The 20,023-nt window shown below is 43.9% G+C and overlaps 1 protein-coding gene across 1 annotated transcript in view; it reads right to left on the reverse strand.

Moving 5' to 3' along the window:
• NOX3 (NADPH oxidase 3) overlaps positions 1 to 20,023 on the reverse strand; it is a 44,374-nt gene that overhangs the window by 13,538 nt on the left and 10,813 nt on the right. The window contains exons 5-10 of the mRNA XM_009990104.2: positions 17,606 to 17,751; positions 14,479 to 14,660; positions 10,068 to 10,197; positions 6,815 to 6,907; positions 4,947 to 5,200; positions 699 to 861 (exon numbers count right to left, since the gene is read on the reverse strand). Of these exons, the coding sequence (XP_009988406.2) occupies positions 699 to 861; positions 4,947 to 5,200; positions 6,815 to 6,907; positions 10,068 to 10,197; positions 14,479 to 14,660; positions 17,606 to 17,751 (968 nt within the window). The remainder of the gene's footprint in view (positions 1 to 698; positions 862 to 4,946; positions 5,201 to 6,814; positions 6,908 to 10,067; positions 10,198 to 14,478; positions 14,661 to 17,605; positions 17,752 to 20,023) is intronic.

Below are 20,023 nucleotides of genomic sequence, written 5' to 3' on the forward strand. Positions count from 1 at the left end.
CACTGCTCTCCGAGACGGCATTGCAAAATTTATTTGTTTTTTAGGAAAAAGGACAAATTTATCCTCTAACTCCCCAACTATCTGTCTAGCTATGAAATATGCTCCGTGTTTATCTCCAGTTGCTATTGCATATCTGATTCTTCAGCTTTTACTGAAACCGCTGTGGCTGGGGATACCTTCTCCCTCTGGAGGTGACAGTGAATTCAAGGGACTCGGCCCCACCACAGCTCCTGAGGCAGCTGCAAAGCCAGGGGCTGCTCCCGAGAGGGAGCTAAAGCATTCGAGCGAGTCTCGAGCTCTGAGTTGTCTCTCTGACCTGGCAAAACAGGCTCATTTACAGCCTACAAATACTTGAGAAGGGATGGTGGGGAGGTGGGGGAAGGGCTCTTTACATTAGTGATGGGTGATAGAACAAGAGGAAATGGGTATAAGCTTAGTCAGGGGAGATTCAGGTTGGATGTTAGGAAGTATTTCTTCTCTGAAAGGGTTGTCAGCCACTGGAATAGGCTGCCCAGGGAGGTGGTTGAGTCCCCATCCCTGGATGTGTTTAAGAATAGGGTGGATGATCTACTTGAGAATATGGTTTAATTAGGGACGGTTGGACTCGATGATCTCTGAGATCTTTTCCAACCTAGAAATCTATGAAATCTATGAAATTTGTGGGACTTCTTGACGGAGTGATAAACTCTGCCACCCACCTTCTGCAGCGCCAGTTGCGTGCCCGGGTTGCAGCACCTGTACCACATGGATTTCAAAAGGGAGGCGAACGGCGTGACTCCGATTCCCGCTGCGATGCACACGCTCACGCGGTAGCGAAGGACGTCGGTGGTCCCGGATCCGTACGGTCCGTCCACGGCCACGCTGCAGCAACCAGACACCGAGTCAGGGCTCAGCAACGTAGAAAATGGCAGAAAGGTTAAAACTTGTCAGGCTATGTCTTTTCAGAACTGAACTGCTGTTAAAATAAAAGAGAAAAGACGTGTCTAAGCTGGCACACGAATTACCCGTACAAACACACTTAATTTTCGGTGGGTGCCGTTTAATGGCAAAGCAACTGTTTTTTCTGAAATGAGAGAACAAGAGCACCCGTGTGGGTTTGGGGCCTGGCCATCTATTTAAGCATGCAATTGCAATTTTCTGGCTTTCTGAAATGTGATTAGTCATATAATTGCATGTCCAAATTTAGCTGTGGGATTTGCATATTTAATCATGAATTACTGAAAAGCATCCTGGTTTAGAGCTTTATTTTCTGTGTTGTACATATCAAAGTGAAGAGGAAGAGATTATATTAATAATTGTAAAAAGGTCTCTATATGTGTTAAAGTAATAAAAGAGAAAGCAAGACAGAGGTCATCCTATGGAAGGAAACTACTATTTTCTCAGCTCTTTCTGAAAACCCAATATTTCAGAAATACATTTTTGGCAATAATACTGTACTTAGTATCTGACATAAAGGCAAAAAGTGTAAGGAGAGATGCTTGTTAATGTTACTGCCTCCTATAATCAATGTTGCTGATGCTGAGGCATTAAATTTGGTCAAAATTAGAGATGGAAAAAAATTATTAAATAGTCACATGAATTCCTGTAGCAACGTGGAATGTAAATGCACACAGTACTTTGGAGTGCCCTGTCCAATCTGTCTTTAAATAACATAAGTGCTCTGGAAGATGGTTTCACTATCTAACACCCGGTCCCTAGGAAAAATGAGTTCGTTCTTTCTTTCTTTCTTTCTCTTTCTTTCTTTCTTTCTTTCTTTCTTTCTTTCTTTCTTTCTTTCTTTCTTTCTTTCTTTCTTTCTTTCTTTCTTTCTTTCTTTCTTTCTTTCTTTCTTTCTTTCTTTCTTTCTTTCTTTCTTCCTTCCTTCCTTCCTTTCTTTCTTTCTTTCTCTCTTTCTTTCTCTCTTTCTTTCTTTCTTTCTTTCTTTCTTTCTTTCTTTCTTTCTTTCTTTCTTTCTTTCTTTCTTTCTTTCTTTCTTTCTTTCTTTCTTTCTTTCTTTCTTTCTTTCTTTCTTTCTTTCTTTCTTTCTTTCTTTCTTTCTTTCTTCCTTCCTTCCTTTCTTCCTTTCTTTCTTTCTTTCTCTCTTTCTTTCTTTCTTTCTTTCAGGTTTCCTATTGTTTTGTGCTCTTTATTGCATGAATCATCTTTAAAATTCAGCTTAAATACTACAAACATATGCAGACATAGGAAGAACGAAATGTTTTAACAGGAAAAGAAAGGAGGGATCACCAAGCAATGGTACACACAAATGTAGGTGTATCTGAAAGCCTGTTGTTGCTCTCTGAAAGTGCACCTGAAGTCCTGGCAAACATTTTTGATTTCATTTGTACGTCACGTGGTTCATTTTTACTTCAGTATTCCAAATGCTCTGCAAGCGCGGTAGCAAATGAAACAGCTGCTCAGGGGTAACTTGGAAATCTGGCCTCAGATATAAATAAAATAAACTTTTTAAAACATGTGTTGCTATTCAGATTATTGCCCAGCCCTGTACGTTTTGAGCACTCAAAACTTCCTGTAAGATACAGTCAATTTAGGGTATATATGTACAGTGCCTAAGAACTGCTTGCAGGTAAGCTTTCTGTGAGCTTCAGTGTGGGCTTGGAAACAGCTCTCATTGTTAGTAGATTGAGGAGAAATGGTCTGGAAGGAATTTCAAGAGATTCTTTAATCTGTCCCTGTGCTACAAGACAGGGTCAGTTATTTCTGAATCATTCCTTACAGAGATTTGTCTTGTCGGTCTGCTCCTAAATCCTCGGGTGACAGAGACCCCACCGTTGGTTTGAGTGCCTTGCTCAGCCCTAGCTGGAGTTCAGCCAAACACAAAGGCTCAAAGAAGTAAGAGAGACGAGGAAAAAAAAAAAAGAAAAAAAAAGGAAAAAAAGATAAAAAAGAAAAAAAAAGAAAAAAGGAAAAAAGGAAAAAAGGAAAAAAGATAAAAGAAAAGAAGAAAAAAAAAGAAAGTGGAGAAAGAGAAAGTGAGCTGTACAACCCATTCATTGGATCTAGAGAGGGTGGAGGAAGGTAGGAAGATGGTAGACACAGGGACAAAAAGTATTATATTTGCATTTGCCAACAGAGAAGCAGAAAATAGGACTATAGGCTGTTTCTAGCTATGGCGTGGGGTGTCCGTATTCCTTGTGTCCATCTGCACAATTCCATTAGAAGAAGCGTTACACTTTTGGGGAAGGCAGGGGAAGTATTTAGTTTTGGGAAAGTAACAGTGGATTCTTGTATTGTTTTTAATATTTGCTGATCGGCGTGATTATGTAGTACTCCTGACTGTAAGAGAAGATAGATTTTGGGACAATATGCTAAAACAACAATTAAGTGAGCCAAAATCCTGAAGAGACATAATACAGAACTTGATTATTTTCACAGGAATAGTCTGTTCTATGGTCTTATCTCTCGAGTTGTCCAGAAATCACAGCTGTCTTTGCTACCTGTATAAATGCACTTATATTTTATTTTAGTCTTCCTTTATTAATTACAATATACATAATTTATTTGTAGAACCTTACCTTATCATTCAGTTGCTACGTGGCTTCTGTCTTCTGTTCAGTTTCTGCTTTATGTTATTTTTTTAATATAGTCACCAATTCAGTGTTTATCTTTAGATATTGAAACCTGTGAAAAAGACTTGGGTTTTGCTTTATCGCTAGCTTAACTATTGAAATATTCTTTTTAATATATTGCAAGAAAGCAACTGAATGATGGCATTTGGCACCCTAACAAGATTAAAAAGAAGAGTCTTTATATATGACAGCGCTGTTAATTTCAACCCTGCATTGTGGCCAGCAACATTTGATAACATTTTTCTCTTTCTCGTTCTTTACACTGTCTGTCAATCACTTCGGACCATTTTTGCTCCAGTTCTGCTGAAATGGCATACTTCTCATTCCAGTTGCCTTTAACAAAGGCAACACTTTAATTTCTAATTCTTGTTAAAACTGATACAATGCAAAGCCTGGACTCGACTTCCTTCTCTGCTCCCACCTTCTAGCACGCCTCTGTAGCTCAATGGTGTCTATAAGCTTTTTAGGAGAGTGTTCTGTAATTCAAGTCCCATTAAATTATATAAATGTAGTTAAACAAGTGCCTTTCGCTGTTCAGTTTTACTAGAACTCCCTCACCAAAAGCAATCTTCCAGGGGGAAAATTGTCCCTACAGTCTCAGGCCCTTCACACTCCACCAGGACTGAAATGACCCCGTGCCAGGCGATTCTTTGCTGAAAATCTCTGCTGTGCCTGCAAGGAGCTCCATGGTTTGGATTCATCACATACAGAGCCGGACGCTTGGCTGGTGTGAGTCAGGATGGACCCAGTAACTTCAGTGGGGCCCTGCTGACTTGTGACAATGAAGCATCAACCTTTTGCTTGGACTAAGATGCCACAGATAAAGAATTTGCACACCAATAACCTTTGTAAAGTGGAGCAGGGTTTGGGCACCAGAGGCAGAGTTGACAGTACTGCTGCAATGAGGGAAGGTTCAGGCAGAGGTTTCTGGGGTCACAAAACATCTAAGTAACTGAAAGGGAAAAGCTGGGAGTTGGATGACAGGTGAGGAGTGCCAGCAGAGCATGAGCATAAAAGCACAAAGCTTTAGATAGATTCCAGTGTCATTTTAGTTTGGTACTTCAGCACCCAGCTATCAAAATGGACATCTTTAGGTGTAGATATAGATGTTAGAGATTTGGATGATAGCAACAGAGATATAGATATTGATATGGACTTTAAATCTTAGATCACGTCTTCTTCTTCTGTTGGCCTAAGATCATGACTATGTTTATTTGTGGGGTTTTTTTTTAGCATAATAGCATTTTTGTGGAACCAGAACTATGATCTAAGACTGTATCATAAAGAGCACACACAAAATTAATTACAGTTAAAATGTTACCATTTATTTTAAAATGTAGAATTAACATTTTAAAATGTATTGTTTGTTTTTCAAACCTTGGTAACATCCACAATTCCTTGAAAGCTTGTTCCTCAGCTCCGAAGGCCTTGAAGAGGGCTGCAGTCCAGTCCCCGACGACCCGTATGTGGATGCTGAAGAAGTCCTCCTCAGGAGCAGAGGTGAGGGTGAAAGGGTGCCACTCCAGCTGTGAGACAGACGGGCACTGTAGAAAGATGTATTGACCAGGTCCCATTTTAAAGCCACGTTTCTTCATGTGAAGCTCAAGGACTCCAGAGGAATGAGTCACCACCTGAAGAATAATAAAAGGACCTGTTTCATTTTCCTTCAAAAGAGTAACTGTTTGTTTCCATTAGGTCACAGGTGACTTTACAATCGTCTCTACTTGAGTCCAGCCACAAGTTAATGCAAATGGGGATGCACAGTAATTTTTAAATGTCTTGTAGATTATGGCCTAAGCAGCATGTTGCATGTTGCAGTGCTGCTGCTGCCCAACAGCTTGAGAGCGAGCACAGTGTGTATCGTGGGGCAGCTTGCTTCGTGAGCGTAAAAGGCAGAGGAATGGCTGGAACAATTCAACAATTTGTCAGCTTTCTGTCTTAGTAGAGCCTATGCCAAAGCAGAATCATAGGATGAATCATTGACTGGTTTGGGTTGGAAGGGACCTCAAAGATCATCTAGTTCCAACCCCCCTGCCATGGGCAGGGACACCCTCCACTACACCAGGTTGCCCAAAGCCTCATCCAACCTGGCCTTGAATACTTCCAGGGATGGGGCAGCCACAACTTCTCTGGGCAACCTGTGCCAGTGCCTCACCACCCTCAGAGTGAGAAATTTCTTCCTTATATCCAATCTAAATCTCCCCTCTTTCAGTTTAAATCCATTACCCCGTGTCCTATCACGACACACCCTTGTAAAAAGCCCCTCTCCAGCTTTCCTGTAGCCCCTTTAGGCACTGGCAGGCTGCAATAAGATCCCCCCGGAGCCTTCTCTTCTCCAGGCTGAACAGCCCCAACTCTCTCAGCCTGGCTCCATAGACAGTATCCCTTAATAGACTTCAGGAATACTTCCTTAAGTGTTCCTTAATGGACTGGAATCATTTCCCAGTTTTACTCCCAGGTAACACAATTACCGTGTGTTACATGTACCTGGGGCTGTTGTTAGTTTGGCAAGAATAAAAAAGCCCAGAGAGCTCAATTCTAACACACTGTTACTGGGAGGTGATCTCAGGTAAGCAGCCAGTTCTGCACGTCACCCCGAGCGCACCGAGACCCCGGGCTCACAGCCACCCTGAGACCAGCAGCAGGACTTCTCCAACGTGCTTTGCCCCCACACGAGATACGGCTGTTTCCCATCGCCCGCTTGATGCGCGGGGGCTCAGCTGCTCCAGCAGCAGCGTTCCCCATCCATCTGCTGCGGCTGGAACAGGCCCTCGGCACGCGGGGGTGTTTACAACTGGGATAAATGGTTGCAGTGGTGTTAATGAAGCTTCGACTGTTTGTGCTGACTGGTAATATAACCCTTGTCTCCTTGGAAGCCTCCAGATGTGAAAGTGAAAGCCGTGTCCTGCTGAAGTCGAGGGCATCTCTGGCATGTGCTGTAGTGGAACATCGTTTTGCTTCGTTGAAAAGAGAGACCCCCTGCACAGATGTTTATGTTATGGGGGTGTAAAGTCTGGTACTTCATTAATCAAGTCCGATCCCATATGGAATGTTCTTACAACTTGCTATTGGAATAAATGCAAAACCTAAAATCAATACTTGGCTGAAACCATGGTAATGACAGAAAAGCTGCTGAAGCTAGGAGTGAAAAATGAGGTCATAATATGGAGAAGTTATCTATAAAAGATAAAAAAAGTCATTGACTTTTTTTTTTTTAATGCAGACGTGCAAGCTGTGTTACATACCTTAGTAATGACCACCTCCTGTCGAAATCTCCAAAATCTAACCATTCTTTCACAGACGTACAACACCATAGGACTTAAAACCCATTTCCAAGCCTGTAGAAAGTTGCATATTAAAAACCAACATTTATTTTAATGTCTACTAAAATATTTTTCGTTTCTGGTTTAAATCAGCAGGTAGCCTAAAATGAAATTGTTTGATTTCTCTTCTGTGATTTTTTGGAAAGGTTCACCTTTCTCAGGAGAGTATTTCTGTTGCTACTGTAGCAGTTCTGGCTTTCTTTTGGAACAGACATATGGGACTCCTTCACAGATGCACTCCAAAAGTGGTGCTAATATCTATCTGTACTCTGGCCAAGAGGAGCCCTTTAAAATCTTTTCCTACTAAAAGGCAAAAGGATTAATCTATTTAAGTGCTGCATAGAGACGTCATTGGACGTGAAGACGTATAGATGCATACATTTATACAATATTACCCATAGCCTTACTTTTTTTTTGCTCCTCAAAGTCTAAAACATTTCAGAAGGGTCAGATGGGAGTAGCTCTTATTGTCAGCTGTGAGTTTTCCGATGCCGCTTGAGAAAACATGAAGTCCCAAATATTCAATTAGAGAATGGGATATATTTCCATTTAATCCATTAGTCAGCTCCGTACCGATGAATATGTGGGTTTGTGATCCAGGATACTAAGCTGGTCGTACTGTAAGTATTGCAGATGATTTCTGTGCTTGGACTTGCTAATCACATGTACTGATCACTGGAACAACCAAAGATACTTGGCCATTCGAGTGCACTAGCTGATGGTTTCACTGAGTTGCACTGATAGCTGAGATGTAATTGAATCTTCATGATTTAAAGAATCTTTTTTTTTTTTTTCTTTCTCTATAGGAGATACTGTTTCATTTCCAGTTTTGTTAATTACACATCTTATTCTAGCGAACTGAATATTCTACAACCGTGTGGCTTTTAAAATCTCCAAAGAGTAACTTTACTTGCTGAAACATTGACTTTGCTCCACAAGCTGGGTAACAGGGGTTATAAAGCATCTTTTATGAGAAGCAAGCTGTAAAATTATGTGGCTTCCTTAGAAAGTGCTAAGAGGATGGAGTGGCAATTTCCCAAGGTTAAGCCTTGAAAATTAAACTGAAAAAATGCATGATTTAATAATGGGAAGAAACCAGCATAAGCCAGAAGATTCTCAGTTAAGGCAGAAACTCAACACATCCGTTGTCCCTAAATACTACAGGTGTCTCTGCACAGTGGGTGATCTCACATGTCTTGAATATATTTGCATATATCAAGCCACGATAATGATGAGACCTGTTTTTCCTCCCTTCCATTTGTGCTACCTGTAAATAAAAGCTCATGGCAGGAATGTTAAGGCTGCAGGCTGCCCTGCGAGAGAGCTCAGCTGAGATCTCAAACGTGCCATCGCTCCCGCGCAACGGAGCGTTCATTCCGGAATATCTTTTGGCTGGGTCGGGACAACAGGGCATCCACCAGTGGGGATGGGCCGCCCAGCAACACCACTCCTGGCCGGCTAATCAGGGCATGGGTGTTCTTGCCCAAGTGGCTTTTCCTCCTGTAATGGGAATGAACGGAGGTGGGCAGCGATGGCTCGGAGGGACCGCGAGGATAAAAGTCCGGCACCCTGGGTGCAGCAGCAGTGCTTCATCGTCCTCAGTGGGAGCCAGACCGGGCTGAAATACAGCACAGGGGAGCAGGTGTGGCACGACTGAGAGAAGGGGCTCTGCCATGGTGGCCCCCCGGGAGCACGCGCTCCGGTGTCACCTCGCGCAGCCCCAGCCGGGCACGAGGCTGTGCCCCCTGCTCGGTCACACCGCGTCTGCCCCTGCCCTGCTGGGCAAGCCTCGCCGGGGCTTTTTAGCCTCGGACTAGAGGCCCTAGATGACCTTTGAGGTCCCTTCCCACCCTAACCATTCTATGATTCTTTGACTGAGTTTGTGCTCACCGCGGTGTCGAGCGGGCATCGCGCCGTAGCGCGTTACCCATCCAGGAAGACTGTGCTTACAGGTGAGCTACACGCCATACGGTGTCACCACGATCCGTTTAAAGTGCTGTGACTCTGCAAGTGTGGCCGTGGGTATGCAGGAAAGTGTGGCAAAGTAGGGCTTAACACGGAGAAGTGGAAGCTGTCTCCGGTTCGCTTTACGATAATGAACGTGAAGACACGCTGTTGGAAGCGAGCTTGCGTCTGTATTCATGGTGCGTAGCCAGGTATTGATTTTTATGGCGACATTGTAGCTGAAATTTTTAGAGAGGCATTCATTTTCTCATTAATATGCGGGTTGGATAGTGGCTAACAATAGTTTAGTTTAAGAAAAATCTATGTCAGCCATTAAAAGAGCTGCAAGACTCTGAATGCTAATTTTTCTCCTTTACGATAAGATTTCCTTTGGTATGTTTTCTCTTTTTGGAAGAAACAACAAAAACTTGCATATGAGCAAGCTAAATCTTGAGCTGTAAATGTTAAATGATTCTGTTTGGATGCTAGACATCTGACATACTGTACAAGTCTGCTACTTAATTACCCCCCGTGGATTTGCAATCTTGTTGCAGCAAAACCACCCTTCCGTGGGACATTTTTCCTGCCTTTCACCTTTCCCTTTCATAATTCATTGTTTCAAATTCTCTGCCTTTTACCTGACTTAAGACATCAAGGCTGGACGATATGAAGCGTGTGCCCCAAAGCAAGGACATAATTTTATCTCAACTTATTGTCCCTTGGTATTTAGACTATCCATATGAAAGTACGATTAGTTAAAATAATAATATTAATTTGCATGCCTTGATTTACTGTTTCATTGTATTTTCTGGATCTCCAGCCTCATAAGGTTTTCACTTGGAGGCTCTGTTTGTGCAAGGATATTGGCGATACTGAATAATTAAAAATAGATGTACACAACAGATTTACACAGAGTACAATTCTGAGATCTATACCCTTCAAAGGAAGTGTTGCCTAACTAAAGCCTCTTCTGGAAGTCAAAATTTTTATTCATAACACCAAAATTTTACACATCGCTCTTCATCTGTACGTGTCTATCCTGATTGTGTAGGAGGTCGGGATCAATATCTTAATGCACAGGGAGAGATCGTGGACCAGAAACGTGAAACTACTCCCTAAACATGACACTAAGTGCCAGTCATTAGCATACACTCCAGCCCCCTGCTGCTGAGACATTTGGCCCCCAAGGAAGGACATTAAGTTAAAACCAGAAGACAAGCATCACTCTTACCACAGGTTTGCTGCCCGAGAACTGCGGCAAAGGGCACTGAGTGGCGTTCTCCCATTCCAGGTGGTGATCCTTGCAGTAAGTGGCGTTGTGAAGCAGCAGGCTCTGAGATGTCTGACCTCGGACGAGCTGACTTAAAACAAAAACGTTCATCAGTCATAAGCTGCTTTGCAAAGTTTCTGTGTGTCTGTGGTTTTGCACCAAAGGCAGATTCGGAGATAACGGAAAGCTCAGGAACCAGCCATCCCAACCCTATTCTGCGCCCTTCTTCAAACTACCTTGCCTTTGGCTTTGCCATGACTTTTTGACCAAATGCAAGAAGCGCGTTACAGGATCGATATACACCCATGCAGCTGAAGCATGGAGAGACCTTGCATAGAAAATGCACATTTTGCTGTTTGTGTCAAAATTAGAATGTGTTCCATGTTCTTTGGAGCTAGATGCTTTGACCTCCTCTGTTTATGAGCATCTGGTATTGTTTAGGAAAAAAAATAAAATTCAATAGTGACAGACCTTCTCTTTCCTTTGCTGGTTTCTAAATGCATTTTTAAAAGCTGCAAATAAAGTTGGAGAACCACAATTAGATGTGTACTTCCTAAACATATTAAATTCTAGCTTCTTTACTTCAGAGAATGTTACTGATGTGAATTTTCCCAAACATATCAATCCTGACTGTTCAGTTTAAATGGGTTTCAGCTGGTGTTGATTACGGGTAGAGAAGGAAGATTTTTATGGGGAAATCCTGTTTTTTTCATATTGTTTCTCTGAATTTTCTCTTCCATACTTACTTTGGCTCTACAGTGTTAGCCTGTTAGTCTGTCCTGCCTGCTAGTCTAACAAGAGACAAGGAGATAAAAATCATAGAATTATAGAATGGTTTGGGTTGGAAGGGACCCTAAAGACCATTCAGTTCCAACCCACCTGCCACAGGCAGGGACACCCTCCACTACACCAGGTTGTCCAAAGCCCCATCCAGCCTGGCCTTGAACACTTCCAGGGATGGGGCAGCCACAGCTTCTCTGGGCAACCTGTGCCAGTGCCTCACCACCCTCTGAGTGAAGAATTTCTTCCTTATATCCAATCTAAATCTCCCGTCTTGCAGTTTAAATCCGTTGCCCCTTGTCCTGTCACTACACACCCTTGTAAAAAGCCCCTCTCCAGCTTTCCTGTAGCCCCTTTAGGTACTGGAAGGCTGCAATAAGATCCCCCTGGAGCCTTCTCTTCTCCAGGCTGAACAGCCCCAACTCTCTCAGCCTGGCTTCCTGGCAGAGTGCTTCATAACAAATTCTTCCTTCTTCTACATGGCAGTGTCACCAGCTGCCACCAGTTCAGACGGAAAGGCAGAAAAGTAGGGAGGCTCGAGTGAGTTTTGTTCGGTCACCTGGGCAGGAGAAAGAGATGGGAATGAAACCTTGGGGCTTGACTCCTTCCCATAAGCGGGGTGGTGCAGGGATGCGCGGGGGCAGCGGGGGGCTGCCCTCTTGCAGTGCCCTCGCAGCCCGGGGCAGGCAGCGCGCTCAGTAACGCTGTTGGTAGGGCTGGTAGATAAGTGTCCCCTTCTCGGGGAATTCTCTTGCTGAGGAGTGTCGGTCAGCTGGCTAGGTAGAGGGAGCTTGCAAAGCTGAAGGTTTAAAAGGTTCATTATAGTTGTTTGAAATTGGATTCTAAGAGATTTTCCAGAGAGAGAGGGGAAGGGGGCCGTTTTAATCAGGCCAGGATACAGGTTACAGCATTTAGGATATTAGGAAAAAATTTTTTACCATGAGAGTTGTAGAACACTGGAACAGGTTGCCCAGAGAGGTGGTGGATGCTCCATCCCTGGAGACGTTCAAGGCCAGGTTGGACGAGGCCCTGAGCATCCTGATCTAGTTGGAGATATCCCTGTTCCTTGCAGGGGGGTTGGACTAGATGGCCTTTGAAGGTCCCTTCCAGCCCTAACGATTCTATGATTCTATGATTTGTTTGCAGCTGGGCCTCTGACACTTGGGACTAATTAATTGAGCCAATTCCAGGGCTGCTCAAAGCCAAACTGGATGTGGCAGCTCTCGTACCGCAAGGAAAGAGGTGAGAGAAGTAACACGCCACCAAGCATGGTGCCCGCCTGCCCCTGCCCCCCGTGGCTGCAGGGCAGGGGCAGACGCCGGCGCTGCTGTGGGCTGTGTCGAGGAGCAGTGATCTGTGTGCGCTGTGGTGGGGCACCAAACAGACGTAAAACTGTGTTACGGTAACGATAACACCAGGTACGATAACTGCTGAGTGCACCCTCAGTCAGTTTGCCGATGACACCAAGCTGTGTGGTGCCATGGACTCACTTGAGGGAAGAGATGCCATCCAGAGGGACCTTGATAGGCTTGAGAAGTGGGCCAGTGCAAACTGCATGAGCTTCAACAAGTCAAAATGCAAGGTCCTTCACCTGGGTCGGGCCAATCCTAGGCAAACTGGGCACAGAGTGGGTTGAGAGTAGCCCTGAGGAGAAGGATTTGGGGGTGTTTATAGATGAGAAGCTCAACATGAGCTGGCAGTGCGCTCATGCGGCCCAGAAGGCCAACCGCATCCTGGGCTGCATCAAGAGAAGTGTGGTCAGCAGGTCAAGAGAGGTGATTCTCCCCCTTTACTCTGCTCTTGTGAGACCCCACCTTGAATACTGCGTCCAGTTCTGGTGTTCCACCATAAGAGAGACATAGATCTGTTGGAGCGTGTTCAGAGGAGGGCCACAAAGATGATCCAGGGGCTGGAGCACCTCTGCTACGAGGACAGGTTGCGGGAGCTGGAATTGTTCAGCCTTGAAAAGAGAAGACTTCAGGGGGACCTAATAGCTGCCTTCCAATACCTGAAGGGAACCTACAGGAAGGCTGGGGAGGGACTTTTTACAAGAGTGTCCACTGATAGGACAAGGGGAAATGGGTTTAAGTTGAAGGAGAACAGATTTAGATTAGATCTTAGGAAGAAATTCTTCAGTACGAGGGTGGTGAGACTTTGGAATAGATTGCCCAGAGAGGTTGTGGATGCCCCCTCCCTGGAGGTGTTCAAGGCCAGGTTGGACGGAGCCTTGAGTAGCCTGGTCTAGTTGAGAGGCATCCCTGCCCATGACAGGGAGGTTGGATTAGACGATCTCTAAGGTCCCTTCCAGCCTGTGCCATTCTATGATTCTATGATAACACCGAGTGACTCTGTCCTTAGATCTGAAAAGCTTTACAACAGCTCGAGGCCGTGTGTACGCCAGATAGTCCTCAGGAAAAGACCCCTGGAGCACAGCAGTCTTTGTTGAGGGCCTTGCACTGTGTACGTTTGAGGGTCACCTAGGGCTTAGGACTAGGTCTGGTTTGGTCCTGTGAATGGGTCACTGGTTAGTGCTTGGCACGCAGAGATGTGTTCCTGTCAGGGCAGTTTCATCCCAAACCCCTGTGCTACACAGCCCGAGGTTGCACCATGGTGTGAACCAACGCATAGGAGGTCAGGGGGACCACAAGGTTTGCATTAAAACTACACTCCCTGTCCAAATTAAAACGTGAATGTAGATGCACTACTGTAGGTTCACGTTAACACTATTGCAAATAAATGAGAAAAAGAAATGGGGGAGAAGAAGCAGCAGATGTCAATGGAGCTAGAAGCAGAAGATGGAAATGCTTTCAGCAGTAGGCAACTTTTTGCTCTCATTCTGCATCAATAGGGGATTTATCAGCCCCCGAGCTTCTCAGCTCACTCCCCCCAACCCCGCTGTCCCTCAGTGTGTGAAATGGAGCCCTGTAGCAACAGGACAGACCCTCCTCTTGTGCTGAGGGACACAGAGACAATCAGTGACCTGATTGTCCCTCTCTCTAAATGCCACCCAACCTGGCTAGTCATAAACTTGAGGGTTTTGTTACCGTAGTTATTTAAATGTGGTTCATAGCATAGTGCCTGTTTCTCTACGGTGAGGAAATTTGGGGTTCTTTTCCCCACGGAGAAAGAAGGGCAAAACCACTTTACATTTGGGGATGTGGAGGAGAAAGGGCACAGGGACATTGACCATGAGATAGCTGACATGCTGAAAGCTTGTCAAGCTTGTACGAGCTCTCTCACGAAATGCCTTAGAAGAGCCATGAGCAAAACATCTATCCTCTCAAAGGATATCAAAAGGTCTGATTCCTCATCTGCAGTGTTGCCGGTTCTCAGGGATGACCGCTCATTTGGACTGAGGCACTGATTAGGTGCAGGTTGTAAGATGGTGTAAGAGTGGTTGAAAAAGCTAAACCACACTTTTAGTCCTCAGAAAAGTGGTGTCTTTTAATTTAAAAATGTTTTCATTTTGCAATCTGTTGCCAAGCAAAGATCTCAGCAGTTTTTTAATAGAAAAGCCCAGCGTTATAGATTTGAATCGTGTTTCATCTCAAACTGTGTACATATACCCCATGTAGTTTATGTAGACACTTACCCCATACCATGGGTTATTAAACCAATAAAGAAAACCACAAAGAGGTGATGGGTATACCAGAACATCTCATAGCATGACCTTCTGATGAGCTCAGTGGATGAAGTCATGATCAGAATTAAAGCCACAGTTATCACAACTCCAGTTACTCCAGCTATGGTGTTTAGTACCTCTCCTGTTGTGTTCTGGAATAAGAATACATTATTAGCACCAGTATGAGTATTAGCATTTGCATCAGTGTTAGCATTAGAGTTGTTATAATTGTTATTTCTATTACTAATTCTGTTACTGTTATGATTGTTACTGTTGCTTCTATTGCATATGAAGCCAAAATCGAAGATGTATTTTCAGCATAGGAGCAAAACTAGAACAAGACATGGAGGCAAGGAAAACCTCCGTTTTACCCCAGAAGAGCATGGAAAAACTTCCCTCTGTTCTTTTTCCGCTCAGGCTTACCTTAGACAGATGTGTAAGTGTTTGCTGCCACTTATTTGTTGCAGGAATTGAGAGGAGGAAATTAAACTGTCTCACTAGTACTTTTATCTATTTTGCTTATGTAAAAGAGTCTCAGGAAAAAAAGAAAAAAAGGAACATGATTAGAGAAATTAGAAGATTAAACCCAGGGATGTAATAAGCAACATAGCACTAGAAAACAGCTTATTGACATGAGGGTGATCAAGTGAGGTGCTAAGACACCTGCAACCATAAAGGTGTGTGGCTCTTTTGTGCTCATTTTACTTCAAAGTTTGCGGGTTTTTAACAGCCCTGAAATGGTGTATAAAAATGGTGTATAAAAATGGTGTGCTCTCATTTACCCAAACAGCATATCTCATTTACCTGCTCCTTACATTTACCTGGAGAGACAATGGATAATGCTTGGGTTTATTTTTTGAAAGACATGTTTATATTTACATTTTTATGCTTGTCAGTGCTGAAACATTAATACGCTGGGCTTGAACATGTTTCTTCTTGTTCATGACTCACAGACATCAGCACAGGTCTGCTACATCTGTCTAAACTCACCAAAATAAACTGAAGTGAGAATGAAGATGTATTCTGAACACAACAGTCAGATGCTGATCTCAGTTATAAAGTGCAAATCGTGAAGAACAGCAGTAAAAATGTCACACGCAAGATGAGACTCAAGCTAAATGTGCCAGCAGAGCGTAAATGAAATCCCTGTTTGGCCTGCAAAGCACATAGATCTGTTTTCCTGGTGCTGATGCACAGGAATGAAGATGCTCAGCGTGCCTTCTGGATCCTGAGTTGGTTCTACAGCTTAATATACCAGGAGAAAAAAATCCTATCTTGCACTTGTAAAGTGCACTCATTTGGTATGGAAGTCCTGGAGGTGATAAAATTCCACAATGCCATTTTTACAGTCACTTTTTACAGTAAAATCATTCTTTCAAATGTTCACACTTGACAGCACACAGTACATTTTCAAATTGGTGCCTGTGAAGAGTGTGTTCAGATCCTATTACACATTAACAGGATTGACCTGGGTGATATTTTGAACATTTCCATGACGGTGGCTAGTTTGAATGTTGAGATGAAACAAGGAGAAATGTCAAAGACACTTAGTGCGTTGCTACTACAGGGGTAGGATGAAACTGAAAAGAACGCCTGAATTGTTGCTCTTGGAACTTTCTTCTCTGAAGTTAGAAGCAATCTTTTATTTGCTTTCCTTCATAATTTATTAATTCTGAGTGTAGTTACTGAGACATGAGTGGGCGATAACCCTGGATAACGTCTCCATCCCTGGAGACGTTCAAGGCCAGGTTGGACGAGGCCCTGAGCAACCTGATCTAGTTGGAGATATCCCTGTTCCTTGCAGGAGGGTTGGACTAGATGACCTTTGAAGGTCCCTTCCAGCCCTGACCATTCTATGATAAAAGAAATATAAATATTAGAGGTTAGAGAAAAATCCAGGCTGGTAATTGTGGGGCATGTTCCTGTGAGAAATCTGGGAAAAGGCCTCAGAGAATGGTCGCCTTCCTCCTCAAGGGTATTTAGGATCTTGATGTTAATTAGAGGCCTGCCTCACAGTTATATCACCGTGGGAAGGCGTCGTGGAGAATCACACGTGTGCTGAGAGACGGCAGGTTCCTGTTCAGAGCTGTGAGCTCCATTCCGTTCTGAGGAAACATCTCATGTGGTGTGAGTGGTGGGAGTGGACATTGGGCGTGCAGCTTAGTCCGTGCTTGCTGTCCTGTTCTGATAAACCTAACTACTTTGTCGACACTAACATGGAGACTTTCGTGTTTGCACCATTGAGGCCATTCATTTGCTGGGTTTTCTTCAAACTCGAGAATTGTTTGGTTTGAAAGACACAAAAATCACATTATCTAAAACGGAAAGGAACTGAGAAAAAATAGGACAAAATGCCTTGTAACTGAAAAGTACCGTCGAATCCTACTGATGCCTGTCCTGCCATCGTCTCGCTTTGTTTCTCGTTTCAGTGGAGCACACCACTGGCTGAAAGAGCCCCATACCATGTTCATGCAGCCTTTGTTGCATGCTGGCTACGTGGGAAACTTCTAAAGAGCAGAAACCTTTTGTGTGGGAGTCTCACCAGGGCTATTCCAGCCCCGGAGCATACGGGAGCATCCACCCCAGCACTAGCTTCCCAGTGCACCCACTCCTACACCAGCCCTCCCGGTGGTTTCGCACCTGCTCTTCCCTGGGCAGCCACGATAGGGCAGAATCAACCCCCAGACAGGGAAGGTGCTGCACGGGGAGAGACAGATAGCAACTGTGAAAGAAGTGGTGTTGTGTGATATTGTTGAGTTTTTTCCAGAAAGAAGTCATGTTTGTTCCATATATTGATAGTTGAGTTTAGTTTATTAAAATTCTATGCAGGTTCATTTTGTTGTCTACTATTCACAATACTCCTTATCCTCCCCCTCGACTGTCTCATGACAAACTAATTAAAATACTGTAGACGTTTCTTTGAGCTTAGTAACCTGAAAATTGCAACTCTGAGTAAGTGTTTTCAGCTGAAATTGAGGTTAACCTTTGGCAGCACCTTCTCGCTCTGGTTAAAAGGCTTTGAAATACAGTTTTACCGACAATAGAATCCACAGAGGAAAACTTTTTAGATGAGGAAAACCAAAAAGCGACAGCTTACCGTTTCGTAGGTCCTGATTGGGTTCAAGTAGCTTTCATTTGGGCTCTTGCCAAGGCCAGAAAGTTTGTTCCGTAACTCCCCGGCTTCCTTCGACTGGCTGGTATGATACCGCTCGATGTTGACCAAGTGGGCCACAATATGGATGGCTGCATGGGAGAGAGAGTGGTGTGAAATCACAGGCGTGCTTGTAGGTGTCCGCGGCGCCAGAAGGAACTTTGCTAAGCACACGATGAGCTGTTGGAAAAGCTTGGGTGTACATTGAGACCTTTGCATGGGTTAAGCTGACAATGAACGGGAAAATTTATCAAATACGTGTCTAATATGAAGCAACTCATATTAGAGTAGTAGTACTCTAATATTAATATTAGTACTCTAATATTAAAGTACTCATATTAGAGTAGTCCTACATCTGGGTCATGGCAATCCCAGGCACAAATACAGACTGGGTGGTGAATGGATCGTGAGCAGCCCTGAGGTGAAGGACTTGGGAGTACTGGTGGACGAGAAGCTCAATATGAGCCGGCAATGTGCTCTTGTGGCCCAGAAGGCCAACCGCGTCCTGGGCTGCATCAAGAGGAGCGTGGCCAGCAGGTCGAGGGAGGTGATTCTCCCCCTCTACTCTGCCCTCGTGAGACCTCACCTGGAGTACTGCGTCCAGTTCTGGAGCCCCCAACATAAGAAGGACATGGACCAGTTGGAGAGGGTCCAGAGGAGGGCCACGAAGATGATAAGAGGGCTGGAGCACCTTTCCTATGAGGACAGGCTGAAAGAGTTGGAGCTGTTCAGCCTGGAGAAGAGGAGGCTCCGGGGTGACCTTATAGCGGTCTTCCAGTACCTCAAGGGGGCCTACAGGAAAGATGGGGAGAGGCTGTTCAGGAGGGCCAGTTATGATAGGACAAGGGGTAATGGTTTTAAAATAGAGGGAGGTAGGTTCAGGTTGGATATTAGGAAAAAATTTTTTACTATGAGAGTTGTAGAACACTGGAACAGGTTGCCCAGAGAGGTGGTGGATGCTCCATCCCTGGAGACGTTCAAGGCCAGGTTGGACGAGGCCCTGAGCAACCTGACCTAGTTGGAGATATCCCTGTTCCTTGCAGGGCGGTTGGACTAGATGACCTTTGAAGGTCCCTTCCAGCCCTAACCATTCTATGATTCTATGATTCTATGAACTGCCTCACATTGGAGAGGAGAGGAGCAGCTCCAGGGTCACCTCCCACGTTTACAGTCAAGCACAGTCTTCAGTGTCATCAAAGGAGGACCTCTTGCAAGATGATAGAAAGGTGTTTGCCTCTGATTTTAAATTGTTCAAAATTAGGTAAACTGATTAAAATATTTTTTTTTTAATTAATATACTGGGATGTGCCATGGTCTAATATTGCTACACTGGACACTAACTTGTCTGTTTTAGGCACGGACCAGTTTGTAACTTGCACCAGGGACATTTAAAAGATGCATCCAAAATCTGTCCCCTACTAACAAGTAGCCGTAGCATCGCTTTGTGCAGGTGGGGCCTGGGGAAGCTGCAGGAACTGTGGTTTTAAGGGGGACAACTGAATCACAGCTTTAGATCTGATTTGCCCTGAGCATCCCATATCACCTCCACTTCTGGTCTGCTCCCACGGGTACATGAAATGGCCAGTTTAGAAAAATGCCTTGGAGTGACGTAAGAACGCCTGCGTAATTCTTTTCCTAAACAGAAAGATGGTAATTTCAAAAGAGGGGAAAAGGAAGGACTTTGTTGTATTATTGGCCAACATAAATAAAGTCTTAATCATGCCAGGTGCAGTTTGAGTTTTCAATATGAGAGATTCTCCAAGCCATTACAGGGAAGTTGTAGTTCCTGCAAAATACTGAACGCCAAAGGGTGAAAAACTGACAGTGAAAAACAATGATATGTTTACAGCAGAGCTATTAGGATATGCTGTTTCTAGGTTTTATAATTAGCTTCCCATTATCATCTCCCCTTCAGTGTGCACCTGTTCCTGTCCCTGACCATTGAAAAAACCTTTCTAAAAGGCAGTATTTGTAGTGAACCAAATGTGATCTGCTTCCCTGAACAATATTCTCTCAAAAGAAGATTCTTTTTCCCTTTTTCTTTTTTTCTTAATTTTTCTTTTTTTCTTAATTTTTCTTTTTTTCTTAATTTTTCTTTTTTTCTTAATTTTTCTTTTTTTCTTAATTTTTCTTTTTTTCTTAATTTTTCTTTTTTTCTTAATTTTTCTTTTTTTCTTAATTTTTTTCCTTTTCTCTTCTCTCCTCTCCTCTTTCTTCTTTTTTCCTTTTTAAAATTGTAACTGTACTTGGAGATGAAAACACAGGATTAATTGCATAAGGACTTTGATATTGCTACATCTTTCATGTGCCTATCCCCTTCACGAGCTCCCTGCCTCCGCACGCCGGAGCCCAGCTCCTCTGCTG

This window comes from Tauraco erythrolophus, chromosome 2, assembly GCF_009769465.1.
Source record: "Tauraco erythrolophus isolate bTauEry1 chromosome 2, bTauEry1.pri, whole genome shotgun sequence".
NCBI classification, from domain to species: Eukaryota; Metazoa; Chordata; class Aves; order Musophagiformes; family Musophagidae; genus Tauraco; species Tauraco erythrolophus.